This window comes from Scyliorhinus torazame, chromosome 7 (assembly GCF_047496885.1).
Source record: "Scyliorhinus torazame isolate Kashiwa2021f chromosome 7, sScyTor2.1, whole genome shotgun sequence".
Classification (NCBI taxonomy): domain Eukaryota; kingdom Metazoa; phylum Chordata; class Chondrichthyes; order Carcharhiniformes; family Scyliorhinidae; genus Scyliorhinus; species Scyliorhinus torazame.
This window is the reverse complement of record NC_092713.1, coordinates 306,950,468-306,964,075: the sequence shown is the minus strand read 5'-3', so window position 1 is coordinate 306,964,075 and position 13,608 is coordinate 306,950,468. Positions and strand designations below refer to the sequence as shown.

Below are 13,608 nucleotides of genomic sequence, written 5' to 3'. Positions count from 1 at the left end.
GGGGAGAACGGGCAGACTCCGCACAGTGAACCAAGCCGGGAATCGAACCTGGAACCCTGGAGCTGTGAAGCAATTGTGCTAACCACTGTGCTACCATTGCTTTGATTGGATGTAGAATTGATGTTATTGCATATGTTCGGAATAAAATATATATTTTTTTAAAGTAAAGCACGTTGCTGTGTGTCTGGAGTCACGTGTGGACCAGATCAAGTAAAGAGCAGATTTCCTTCCCTAAAGGACATCAGCAACTGATGATAGTTTTACCGTTACTGTGACAAGTTTTCAATTCCAGCTTTTATTCATTGCGGTTAAATTCCACCAGTTGCTGCGGTGGAATTTGAACTTATGTCCCCAGAGCATCAGCCGAGTCCTCTGGGTTACTAGTCCGGTGAAATTGCCACTACGCCACCGTGTCGCTTAAACTGCCCTTTACTGCCGGCAGAGGAACACAGACAATAGCAAACAGAGCCCTCGGTGGGAGGCAGAGGTGAAACAATTGGAACAGACTCAGACCAACAGCAAAGGGGCATTGCCATTGAAGATGTCACCATACCAACAGCAGAATAATAACACCCTGCCATACTCTAACTGAATTGTTTAACCTCCAGACAAGTTCCCTCCAACATTCACTCCAAGAATTGTGCAAGAATAACTTCAATGTTTGGCACTCGTGCGCATGCGCAGATTAGTGGAGGGGCAGCAAGGCCCGCAACAGCTCACAATGGTTCGTCCTTGATGACGTCAGGTACCTATCCGCGCACGCGCGGAAAGTGAAATGTAAAATCGGTTCAATTTAACATTTTACAAAATACCCGAACGAGTTTCGCACACATATTTCGAGGCGGGTTTCAATCTTCAGCCTTTTCTTCTTGAAGGGATGAATGTGCGCGGCTGGATGTGCGCATGTGCGGGCGCCGTGCCCTCTGACCCTCTCTTTCCGGCTCTGGCTCTGCTGCGAGCGGCGGGTAAGATTCGCGCGGCGGCTGCAATCCGACTCCATCCGCCCCGAAACAGCCCATCCGGAGCCCTCGTCCCCCTCCCGCTGACCGGGGGACACCCGCCTGTCGGTGGCGGGAGAAGAGGGATCGTGTTTTTTGTTTTAAGGCGATGATGGCTGCAGGGCGGGAAGCGCTAGGCCGCAGGCGGGGGTCCCTGGTGCGGAGAGGGGACTGGGTCTAATCGACGAGCCTCGGGGCACCGGATGAAATTCCCCTGGCTGGCGGGCGGGGTGTAGTTTCCTGGGGAGTTTGTATTTATATAGCACCTTTCACATCCCAGGATAGGACGGAGAATGAGGCTGTTTCCGAGAAGGGCGGTGGGAGGGGGATAGTACAGGCTGGCAGTGGGCCGAGTGGCCTTGCCCTGTGCTGTAAGGGTTTACAAATTGCTAAAAGTGCAGCCTGTGCCCAGCAAGCTTTCAGGGCAGCATGGACTCTCAACAGTGCAGGCGGAGGCCGTTTGGCCCATCGGATCTGCACTGTCTCTCTGAAAGAGCTCCCACTCCCCCACCCAACCTCCACTCCCCCACCCAACCTCCACTCCCAAGGGGCCATTAAGCATGGTCAATCCACCTAACCCGCACATCTTTGGACTGGGAGGAAACCAGAGCACCCGGAAGGAACCCACACAGTCCCCCGTCCCCCCGAGGTAGGAATTGAACCCGGGTCCCTGGTGCTGTGAGGTAGCCGTGCTAATCACCGTACTGCCCCACTGTGATGAGTGACCAGATAGTGTGTTTTAGTGATGCTGGTTGAAAGATCAATAGTGATCCGGGACAATGGGGAACAGTCCTATAATACAGGATGGGTGACATTTGTTCTGCCTGTGCGTTTGTCCCGCACTCCTCCATTGTGGTCTTTTTTGAGAAAAGCTTGACTGCCTCGCACTCGCTGATCCCTGCACGCTGCCCATGGGTTAATGTGAAAATTGACTAAATGTGTTGTAATTCTAAGCGGTTGGTTTAAAGCGCTCCTGGGTGAAGTGCAGGATAAGTTACACCGCGGCTGCTCAGTGCTGTCGATGTCGTTCCCCCTGCAGAAAGGAACACGTTTCATACTATCCTTGTCAGTCCAGCATCCCCACGGCTGACAGGGACGCTTGGTCACGTACAAACCTGTTAATTCATGTGGGAACTGTTTGGTTTAGCATGGGGAGTTAGTCTCTCTCTCATTGCTGTTTTCCCTCACCAGCATCACCTGAGCTGGTAAATGGATGGCACTTGGATGGTGAGCTGGTTATTTTTCTCTCTTGGTCGTCGCTTGTGGCTAAGTTGGTAGGACTCTTGAGTGAGAAAGTTGTTGCTTCCAGACCCACTCCAGAGATTGAGCTCACAACCTAGGCTGACACTTCCAATGCAGTACCGAGGGAGTCCTTCAGAATTGGAGGGTGACTTGCTGGTTCAATGGATTCGGAGATGATTGATTAAATCCAATGTGCGATCTGCCACATGTGGGGCAGGAGGTGATTGAAGGGTTGTTTGGAGTTTTGCGCTCTCCCTCTGATGCCTCAGCTTCACCCCCCCATGAAGTGTGTTTGGTGTCTTCCTGAGCCAGCCGTATCCAATTTGGGCAGTCACGGGCCAGGGTTTCCTGTGCGTTGACTATGTTTAGCCACTTCCGCGTTGCTTCTCTAAAGCTGTTTCAGGAAACCTAAAGTTTCCTCAACCAAGGTATGAGCGGAGATTTGCTTTGGGAGTCTGGTGTGAGCCCACCAATGTGTCCTGTCCAGTGGGAAAGCTGTGCTGAGTGCATTTCCTACATTGAAGTGCTTTGGAATGTCCTGGGATCCAGAGTGGTGCTATAGAACTGTAAACGTCTATTTTTGTGTCCTGTTATGGGGCCCATGTTGCATTGATGATCTTTCCTTCCTTTCAGAATGGCTCCTCGTAAGGGCAAGGAAAAAAAGGAGGAGCAAGTGATTAGCCTGGGACCCCAGGTGGCCGAGGGAGAGAATGTATTCGGGGTTTGCCACATCTTTGCCTCCTTCAACGATACCTTTGTTCACGTAACAGATCTGTCCGGCAAGTAAGTAGGAGTTAAAACAAAATTACTTGGTCAGCACTGTGGGATACACACCAGGTGAAGCCGTGTCTTGAAGGAGCAATGCGTTTGCAGTGGAGCAGCACTGAATTGCTTTGGTGAGCTGAGGCAGACACAATGGGCTGTAACAATTCTGTGAAACTTTCTTTGCGATTAGCCTACTTGATTTGAAATATTCCGTGTTTGCCCTCTGGTGATTAGAGACAATTAAATCTGCCACACTCGAGATGTGAAATGAAAATCGCTTATTGTCACAAGTAGGCTTCAAATGAAGTTACTGCGAAAAGCCCCTAGTCGCCACATTCCGGCGCCTGTTCAGGGAGGCTGGTACGGGAATTGAACCGTGCTGCTGGCCTGCCTTGGTCTGCTTTAAAAGCCAGCGATTTAGCCCTGTGCTAAACCAGTCCCAGATGTGAGCACCAACTCCTGGCTGACACGTCTAGTGCTGCACTGTTGCCGATGCTGTCTTTCAGGTAACATGTGCACGTGTAGAATTTACAGCGCAGAAGCATAAGTAGGAGCAGGAGTAGGCCATCTGGCCCCTCGAGCCTGCTCCGCCATTCAATGAGATCATGGCTGATCTTTTGTGGACTCGGCTCCACTTTCCGGCCTGAACGCCATAACCCTTAATCCCTTTATTCTTCAAAAAAACTATCTTTATCTTAAAAACATTTAATGAAGGAGCCTCGACTGCTTCACTGGGCAAGGAATTCCATAGATTCACAACCCTTTGGGTGAAGAAGTTCCTCCTAAACTCAGTCCTAAATCTACTTCCCCGTATTTTGAGGCTATGCCCCCTAGTTTTGCTTTCACCCGCCAGTGGAAACAACCTGCCTGCATCTATCCTATCTATTCCCATCATAATTTTATATGTTTCTATAAGATCCCCCCCTCATCCTTCTAAATTCCAACGAGTACAGTCCCAGTCTACTCAACCTCTCTTCGTAATCCAACCCTTTCAGCTCTGGGATTAACCTAGTGAATCTCCTCTGCACACCCTCCAGTGCCAGTACGTCCTTTCTCAAGTAAGGAGACCAAAACTGAACACACTACTCCAGGTGTGGCCTCACTAACACCTTATACAATTGCAGCATAACCTCCCTAGTCTTAAACTCCATCCCTCTAGCAATGAAGGACAAAATTCCATTCGCCGCCTTAATCACCTGTAAACCAACTTTTTGCAACTCGTGCACTAGCACACCCAGGTCTCTCTGCACAGCAGCATGTTTTAATATTTTATCATTTAAATAATAATCCCTTTTGCTGTTATTCCTACCAAAATGGATAACCTCATATTTGTCAACATTGTATTCCATCTGTCAGACCCTGGCCCATTCACTTAGCCTATCCAAATCCCTCTGCAGACTTCCAGTATCCTCTGCACTTTTTGCTTTACCACTCATCTTAGTGTCGTCTGCAAACTTGGACACATTGCCCTTGGTCCCCAACTCCAAATCATCTATGTAAATTGTGAACAATTGTGGGCCCAACACTGATCCCTGAGGGACACCACTAACTACTGATTGCCAACCAGAGAAACACCCATTAATCCCCACTCTTTGCTTTCTATTAATTAACCAATCCTCTATCCATGCTACTATACCCTTAATGCCATGCATCTTTATCTTATGCAGCAACCTTTTGTGTGGCACCTTGTCAAAGGCTTTCTGGAAATCCAGATCTACCACATCCATTGGCTCCCCGTTATCTACCGCATTGGTAATGTCCTCAAAACTTCCACTAAATTAATTAGGCACGACCTGCCCTTTATGAACCCATGCTGCGTCTGCCCAATGGGACAATTTCCATCCAGATGCCTCGCTTTTTCTTCCTTGATGATAGATTCCAGCATCTTCCCTACTACCGAAGTTAAGCTCACTGGCCTATAATTACCCGCTTTCTGCCTACCTCCTTTTTAAACAGTGGTGTCACGTTTGCTAATTTCCAATCTGCCGGGACCACCCCAGAGTCTAGTGAATTTTGGTAAATTATCACTAGTGCATTTGCAATTTCTCTAGCCATCTCTTTTAGCACTCTGGGATGCATTTCATCAGGGCCAGGAAACATGTTTACCTTTAGCCCCATTAGCTTGCCCATCACTACCTCCTTAGTGATAACAATCCTCTCAAGGTCCTCACTTGTCATAGCCTCATTTCTATCAGTCACTGACATGTTATTTGTGTCTTCCACTGTGAAGATCGACCCAAAAAACCTGTTCGGTTCCTCATCTCCCATTATTAAATCTCCCTTCTCATCCTCTAAAGGACCAATATTTACCTTAGCCACTCTTTTTTGTTTTATATATTTGTAGAAACTTTTACTATCTGTTTTTATATTCTGAGCAAGTTTACTCTCATATCTATCTTACTCTTTATAGCTTTTTTAGTAGCTTTCTGTTGCCCCCTAAAGATTTCCCAGTCTCCTCGACTCCCACTAATCCTTGCCACTTTGTATGCTTTTTCTTCAATTTGATACTCCCTTATTTCCTTAGATATCCATGGTCGATTTTCCCTCTTTCCACCGTCCTTCCTTCATGTTGGTATAAACCTTTGCTGAGCACTGTGAAAAATCGCTTGGAAGGTTCTCCACTGTTCCTCACCTGTTTCACCATAGGTCTTTGCTCCCAGTCTATCTTAGCTAGTTCTTCTCTCATCCCATTGTAATCTCCTTTGTTTAATCACAAAACACTCGTGTTTGATTTTACCTTCTTCTTTACCTCCATCTGTATTTTAAATTCCACCATATTGTGATCGCTCCTTCCGAGAGGATCCCTAACTGTGAGATCATTAATCAATCCTGTCTCATTACACAGGACCAGATCTAGGATCGCTTGTTCCCTCGTAGGTTCCATTACATACTGTTCTAGGAAACTATCGCGGATACATTCTATAAACTCCTCAAGGCTGCCTTGACCGACCTGGTTAAACCAATCGACATGTAGATTTAAATCCCTCATGATAACTGCTGTACCATTTCTACATGCATCAGTTATTTCTTTGTTTATTGCCTGCCCCACCATAATGTCACTATTTGGTGGCCTATAGACTACTCCTATCAGTGACTTTTTCGCCTTATTATTCCTGATTTCCACCAAATGGATTCAACCTTATCCTCCATAGCACCGATGTCATCCCTTACTGTTGCCCAGATGTCATCCTTAAATAACAGAGCTACACCACCTCCCTTACCATCCACTCTGTCCTTCCGAATAGTTTGATACCCTCGGATATTTAACTCCCAGTCGTGACCATCCTTTAACCATGTTGCAGTAAAATCATAGTCATTCACGATGATTTGCGCCATCAACTCATTTACCTTATTCCGAATACTACGAGCATTCAGGTAAAGTATACTTATGTTGGCTTTTTTCTTACCTCTGTTTTGAATCCTAACACCTCGATCAGTAATCTCCTAAGTTATATTTCCTCTTAACATTTCTCCTAATTTTCTTTGTCATTGAACCCATATCTTCCTGTAACAACCTGCCGCGTCGCTTACCATTAATGTTTTTACTTCCCGTTTTATTCCTTTCAGTATTACTGGGCCTATTCACTGAGCACCCCTCAGTCACTGTACCTTGTACTGTCGCCCTTTTTTATTTTTGACTGGCTTCTCTGCCTTACACTTTCCCCTTACTGCCTTTTGTTTCTGTCCCTGTTTTACTACCTTCCAACTTCCTGCATCGGTTCCCATCCCCCTGCCACATTAGTTTAAACCCTCCCCAATAGCTCTAGCAAACACCCCCCCTAGGACATCGGTTCCAGTCCTGTCCAGATGCAGACCGTTAGGTTTGTACTGGTCCCACCTCCCCCAGAGCAGGTTCCAATGCCCCAGGAATTTGAATCCCTCCCTCTTGCACCATCTCTCAAGCCACGCATTCATCCTATCTCTCCTGACATTCCTACTCTGACTAGCTCGTGGAACTGTTAGCAATCCTGAGATTACTACCTTTGAGGTCCTACTTTTTAGTTTAACACCTAACCCCCTGAATTTGGCTTGTAGGACCTTGTCCCGTTTTTTACCTATATCGTTGGTGCCTATGTGCACCACAACAGCTGGCTGTTCACCCCCCCCCCCCCCCCCCCCCCAAGAATGTCCTGCAGCCGCTCCGAGACATCCTTGACCCTTGCACCAGGGAAGTAACATACCATCCTGGAGTCTCGATTGCGTCCGCAGAACCGCCTGTCTATTCCCCTTACGATTGAGCAAACCATTCTGGCCAACTGGTTTATCTTCCACTCAAGCCTCCTCTCACCTGGCCCTATTGTGGTAAAATTTATCTTTCCTACTTCGTGTAGCTGTGTCACTTTCTCTTGAGTATGTGTATATTGTTGGCTCCCGACTATTCACTGGCCGTGAGTTGCACATTCTCGTTCTGAATAAAGGAATTTCCACGGAATTCCTCATTTGGATTTATTAGTGACCGTCTTACAGTTAATACCGTAACTTAAACTCCCTCAATCACTTGGCCTTCTCTTTACTGCGTAGTGAAAGAGTGGACAGACCTAGGTAGAACTGTTGTGATCTGAAAGGGTGATACAAGCAGATTCAGTGACTTTCATGAGGGAATGAGAGAGATATATGAAATAGGAACGTTTGCAGGGATGTTGAACTGTGGCTAGGTCTTTCAGAGAACAGAAACAATGGCCTCCTGTGCTGTGAAATTCCCCAAAGGGTTTCAGATTTTAGCCATGGACAGTGTAAGGTTAGCTGACCTCAGCACCTCTAGACTAGAGTGGTGCAGGGTTGATTAGCATTGAGTGCTGACCTTGAGACCCTGCAGCAAGAAAGAACAGCATCCGGCCCCATCATAATGACCACTTGGGTGATGTACTCTGGTGGGTTGGCGGCGTTGAAATATCCCCCAATTGCAAACCTGCTGAGCGATACGTCTCGGAATCTAAACATCTGTAACTTTTCCCAGCAGAAGTTTGTGGTGTATTAATGCAAAGATTGGCCTGGTTAACTTCTAGTGTGAGCAATTACCTCCTAGATTGCAGAAAGCTCTAGGCTGCAGGATAAGTTATGTCGCAGCTGCTCAGTGCTGTCGATGTCGTTCCCCCTGCAGAAAGGAACACGTTTCATACTATCCTTGTCAGTCCAGCATCCCCACGGCTGACAGGGACGCTTGGTCACGTACAAACCATCCAGACTCTCAAGCCTTGGTGGCCTAGAATCCAGTTACTGTCCACTGCACTGTTACAATTAATTTTCACTTGTTAACTGATCGGTAAGCACATTAGACCAGCATGTCCATGAGGTGACAGTGAGTCGCGATTACCACTATGACCCTTAGTGTGTTTGGATTGCAGGTGACGACTGGAGCCAGGCTGTGGGGGTCCTGCCACTAAGATAGCTTGCAGGAACTGACGATCTGGGATCCCATAGTTAGACTCGGGTGAATTGGCTAGCGTCTGCTCCGTGCTTAATCACATCAGGGTGAAATGATACTGAGCTGCAACCTCTTGTTTTATTCATTTATGGGCTGTGGGATTTGCTAGCTAGGCCAACATTTATTTCCCATGCCTAATTGCCCTTGAGAAGGTGGCATTGAGCGGCCGCCTTGAACTGCTGCAGTCCACGCGGTGTAGGTACATCCACAGTGCTGTTAGGGAGGGAGTTCCAGGATTTTGATCCAGAGATGAGGAATGGCCGATATGGGGCTGGTTTAACAGTGGGCTAAACAGCTGGCTTGTAAAGGAGACCAAGGCCAGCAGCGTGGGTTCAATTCCCGTACCAGCCTCCCCGAACAGGTGCTGGAATGTGGTGACTAGGGGCTTTTCACAGTAACTTCATTTGAAGCCTACTTGTGACAAGCGATTTTCATTTCATATATTTCCAAGTCAGGGTGGTGAGTGACTTGGAGGGGGACCTCCAGGTGGTGGGGTTCCCAGGTATCTGCTGCTCATGTCTTTCTAGGTGGTAGTGGTCATCAGTTAGAAAGTTGTTGCGTCCCGCACCTTTGTTAGTTTTCCATCAGGAGTTCACCACAGCTCACAGGCAAAGAAAAACTGCTGAATAAATTTACCATTCCTCATTTCTCTTAAGACTGCTTTAAAAGGCAAATAACGGGACAGTTTCTGCACATGGCCCAGCCGAAGGTTCGCTCCGTGAAGCAGGTTATGTTTTTGTTGGGTCCAGCTTTAAATGATTGAATTCTTCTCTGTTTGTGACCGGGTTGTCTTTTGCCACAGGGAAACCATCTGCCGTGTCACTGGGGGTATGAAGGTGAAGGCAGACAGAGACGAGTCCTCCCCCTACGCTGCCATGTTGGCTGCTCAGGACGTCTCTCAGAGATGCAAGGAGTTGGGCATCACCGCACTACACATCAAACTGCGCGCCACTGGAGGCAACAGGTCAGAGCTTGTTCGTTGTTTGAAGGGGCGCGGACATAGTGAAGGTGGACAATATAATTGTGTGTTACTGAAATACAGATACTGCTTTCAATCTCAACATGAAATGTCACAGCAGGTGATGTGACAACAGATGCCACCTAACTGGGTTTTTAAGCAATGATGTGGGGTGTAACGGATGTACCACTGATACTGTAAATAATCAGTACACCAAAGATTATAGGAAGTGCTCTGGGTAAAGTGCAGGATAAGTTATGTCGCAGCTGCTCCGTGCTGTCGATGTCGTTCCCCCTGCAGAAATAAACACGTTTCATACTATCCTTGTCAGTCCAGCACACCCGGCTGACAGGGACGCTTGGTCACGTACAAATGTTTAAAACTGCATTGTTGGAGCTGCCGCTGTTCCGGTGGGCTTTTAAACTGATGTTTTCAGCTGCCTCCATGTGATGTAAAAGATGTTGTGCTCCTATTTTGAGGAGCAGGGGAGTTCTTCTCCTATTTTCTGGCCAATGTTTTCCCTGGCTGAGCGTCCTATCTAAAAGACAGCACCTCCAGCAGTGCAGCACTCACTCAGTGCGACACTGGAGTGTCAGCGTAGATTGTGTGTTCAAGTCTCTGGATTAGGGTTTGAACCCACAATCGTGATGAGGGAGTGTTATCCCACTGAGCCGCGACTGATCAATGCTTCGAGCAGAATTTGCATCGGGGCTTTGTGATGGTTTATGAGGACTTTCCCGTTTTCTTTCTGTGTATTTGCACTTTCTATCACCTAAAGCTTTCACATTACATGATCAGCTCTTGCATTTGTGTATAATGCAAGCTCTGCGTGGAGCTTCATGAGAGATTGGGACAGAGTAGATAGAGAGAAACTTATTACCCCTGAAAGAATCGGGTTGAAAGTAATTGGCAGAAGAAGCAAAAGCGACAAGAGGAGCAACTTTTTCACGCAGTGAGCGGCTACGGTCTGGAATACACTGCACTGCCTGAGGGTATGGTGGAGGCTTATTTATTGGCGGCACCCAAAAAAGGAGTTAGACTATTGTTTGAAAAGGAATAATGTGCCAGAACATGGGGAGAAGATGAGAAAATGACACCAGGCAAATTGCTCATCTGGCGAGCAGTGAACGCACGATGGGCCACATGGCTGTGCTATAACAGTTCTGTGATTTGCTGAGCTGGTGTACTGTCTCTGCAATCATGGCTTTAAGCGAAAACCGAGTTGGAAATATCCAGCAGGTCTGGCAGCATCTGTCGAGAGAGAACGACCTTTCATCAGAACTAATCAAACAGTCATTGATGTAAAACTCTCATTCTCCACAGTATTTCCAGACTTTTTTCTATTTACTGTAGCTGCTCATATTTTGCTTAAGTTGCGCTCCAGAAATCTAATATGTGATCCAGGCTGACAATCCCAGTGCGGTTATCGATCGAGTAAATAATGGCCGCGCTATAAAAGCCTCTTGACGGTGGCACAGTGGTTAGCACTGGGACTGCGGCGCTGAGGAGCCGGTTGCAAATCCCGGCCCTGGGTCACTGTCCGTGTGGAGTTTGCACATTCTCCCCGTGTCTGCGTGGGTTTCACCCCCACAACCCAAAGATGTGCAAGTTAGGTGGATTGGCCAAGCTAAATTGTCCTTTAATTGGAAAAATATAATAATTGGGTACTCTTTATAAAAAAAATTTTTGAAAAACACTCTTGATTGGCTGCACGCCGTTTTGGGACATCTGGAAGTCTTCATATAAATGCAGTTTCTTAAAATTACAAACTTGTTTCAAAAGGATCTCTGTATTTCACGTTACGGCGCAGTGCGAACTTGAGAAATAGAAATGTGAGAGTGCGCCATACAGCTCCGACAGCCTAATCTCCTCTATTCAGTGAGATCATGCCTGATCTGATCTTGGCCTCCATTCACTCTTCTGCCTGCTTTCCTCTTCCTGGAATCCACTGTAATACAAAAATATCTGTCTGCTTCGAACTCACTCGATGACCCAGCCTCCACTCGTCTCGATTCGCTATGCTCTTAAGAAAATAAATTTCTCCACAATGGAAAATTTCCCCCCCCCCTGTCCATTCTGAAACTATCCCCCTTGGTTCTAGATTCCCTTTTCAGCATCTACATTGTCAACTCTCAAGTGTTCTAAAAAAAACCTGCAGTGTGTAGAATCATAGAATCCCTACAGTGCAGAGGAAAGGGTCATTCGGTCAGTCTGCACTGACCCTCTGAAAGATCACTCTACCTGAGCCCACTCCCCTGCCCTAGCTCTGTAACCCCACCAACCTGCACATAACGTAGGCTCAACCTGCTCAAGTTTTCCCCCTAATGCGCCCCTTTAACCCAGGAATCAACCTAGTGAACCTTCTTAGAGCTACCGTCTTTATAAGGGGACACAACTTCATGCCGTACTCCAGATGTGGCGGTGTTCTGATTTAGGACTTGGCCGTCTGTGATATTTGTGTGTTGCGAGCAGCCATTGTGAACTGAACAAACCAGGCAGTGAAGGATCTAAACACGAGTTGTCATTGTTGCCGAGGTGTTTGGGGTTTGCTACTCTATGTAGCTCATCAGTCAGTGGGAGGTGTCGCCCTGTGACTAACTCAGAGCTTTTAAAAATGTATTTGCAGGACTAAGACCCCTGGACCCGGTGCCCAGTCCGCCCTGAGAGCCCTGGCTCGATCTGGGATGAAAATTGGCCGGATCGGTGAGTCATTATCCCCTTGTCCTTCGATGTTTACTGGTAGAACATAATACCTGTAGTATGCATAAAGACGGGTGAAGTGCAGGATAAGTTACGTCGCAGCTGCTCCGTGCTGTCGATGTCGTTCCCCCTGCAGAAAGGAACACGTTTCATTCTATCCTTGTCAGTCCAGCAAACCCCCCGGCTGACAGGGACGCTTGGTCACGTACAAACGTTTCGAATAAGCTGGTGGAACCAACTCTGTGTAAAATGTGTCGAGCACAGGAGTGGGGATGCTCTGGCTTTCAATACCCGGTGAGTTGAGTGAGGTGCGTCGAGGTGGTTGCACTTGCCAATGTCGTGTCCTGACTGGCACCGAGTCAGCGATGCGCCAAGATTACTTCAACAGCGCCTCCCTTCAGGAAAAAGACAAGACCAGCAATGTTACAGGAAAACCTTCACCTCCCAAGTCACCCACTGCCAGAGCTAAATGATGGCCATTTTTACCCCACATGTAGTTGCTCTGCAAATATAGTGGGCCACCTTTTGTTTAATATGACTTGGTGACGTTCTAGGCTACTGTACAGAGCCAAACCAGGCTAGTGTGGAACTGAGTCAAATGTAGCGTCTGACAGGACAAGATTCACTCTGGATGTGCCAGTGTTCACCCCATGGAGAAAATGTTAGCAGAATTAGATGACTAGAAGGATTTGGGGCTTCAGCAACATGTCATCAGGTCCTAAATTGCGGCTCAAACGCCTGGACAAGTGAACCAGATGTGCGAGTTCAAATCTGTACGGCAGCACCAAGGAACTCAGCAGTTCATAAGAATAATCTGGAATTAAAAAGTTAATGCTGACTTGAGGTTTGGATTACTTGTTCATCATTATAACCACTCAGACACTGTACCCCAGAGGTAGTTGAGGATAAAGAGGTGTGGAAATACTGCAAGTATTGTGGGGGGTGGGCTCAATGGCTAATCAGTGTTGGTATGGCCTGACAATAGTCAAAACACTTTGAAGCTCGCCAGTGCAGTGGATGTTCCCCGGTGCAGTCTGTATTCTCTCTGCCCTTCGCAGTGCCTGGTCTCTTGCTGCTTGTCTGACTTGTGTTTTTTTTGTTCTGACAGAGGATGTCACCCCCATTCCGTCAGACAGCACTCGCAGAAAGGGAGGTCGCAGAGGTCGCCGTTTGTAAATGTTTTCTGTATGAATCATAGAATTTACAGTGCCAGTATAACTAATAAAAAAAGTTCTACTGATCACTGAGGTTTGTTCTCTGTTAATATCTCTGGTGCACCCTGTTTGGAAATCCATTGGGGCTGATTTAAGCGCCCCGGGTACTTGGGATGGTGCTGCACTGTGTCAAAAGTGTCGCTCTTTCGAATGAGAAGTTAAACACCAGGCCCTCTCCAAGACAGGAAAAATCCCGTAACCACAATTTTGAAGAAGAGGCGTTGAGTTTTTTGTGATCATTGGTGGAGCATGCTTGAGGGGCTGAATGCCCCTCCAATGTATTTTATTTCTGACATTAGAAATGAT

The 13,608-nt window shown here is 47.2% G+C and overlaps 1 protein-coding gene across 1 annotated transcript; it reads left to right on the top strand.

Moving 5' to 3' along the window:
* The first annotated feature begins 846 nt into the window (after positions 1-846).
* On the top strand, positions 847-13,329 carry rps14 (ribosomal protein S14). The gene is made up of 5 exons (XM_072512710.1): positions 847-965; positions 2,874-3,023; positions 9,233-9,394; positions 12,015-12,091; positions 13,197-13,329. The coding sequence occupies exons 2-5, from the start codon at positions 2,875-2,877 to the stop codon at positions 13,262-13,264; spliced, it is 456 nt and encodes a 151-aa protein (XP_072368811.1). The 5' UTR covers positions 847-965; position 2,874; the 3' UTR covers positions 13,265-13,329.
* Positions 13,330-13,608: the final 279 nt, after the last annotated feature.